Consider the following 573-nt stretch of genomic DNA (forward strand, 5'->3'; position numbering starts at 1 on the left):
CGCATAAGAGGACAAAGAGAAGAGGAGGAAGAAGAAATTGAAATATGGAACACTTAATAATCCATCTATTGGACATGAAAATAAAAACAGTAAAAAACAAAGTAAAGGGTGTAAATAATTCCTGGGTTGTTATTTAAACCGAATATCTAGAAAGGACCCAGGCTATTAGAACCAAACCTGTTAACAGCTACCCAGTGATTATTCAAAGAGTGAGATGCAAATCACCTTCAACATATGTAAACACTGGGCATTTCTCACACAAAATACCTAACACCTACTATCCATTTCACAGCTCAGAGAAAATCAGCTAATTCTCAAATGAATCTCACAATGCTAACTGGATATCTTACGTGAAGTAGGAAATGATGCGAGGCAAAAACTCACCTTTCATTCGAATTTTGCGGCACATCGTGGCTGGCACCCCGCGCAGGTGAGGAAGGTCATCTTCCAAGCTACAGTCTTTGGGGTTGGCAGTGGAGTTGTCAAAGGGATCGCTGCAGAACGGGTCAAGCATACTGTTGCAAAACCAGCATTTGATACCTGAAAGAAGAAGTAAAAATTTAAAAACTATAT

The 573-nt window shown here is 39.3% G+C and overlaps 1 protein-coding gene across 1 annotated transcript in view; it reads right to left on the reverse strand.

Moving 5' to 3' along the window:
• The window catches only part of LOC119582099, a 6,037-nt gene that overhangs the window by 2,327 nt on the left and 3,137 nt on the right, over positions 1–573 (reverse strand). Inside the window, exon 2 of the mRNA XM_037930343.1 lies at positions 385–540. Coding sequence (XP_037786271.1) covers positions 385–540 — 156 coding nt within the window. The remainder of the gene's footprint in view (positions 1–384; positions 541–573) is intronic.

Source organism: Penaeus monodon, chromosome 15 (genome assembly GCF_015228065.2).
Source record: "Penaeus monodon isolate SGIC_2016 chromosome 15, NSTDA_Pmon_1, whole genome shotgun sequence".
Lineage (NCBI taxonomy): Eukaryota > Metazoa > Arthropoda > Malacostraca > Decapoda > Penaeidae > Penaeus > Penaeus monodon.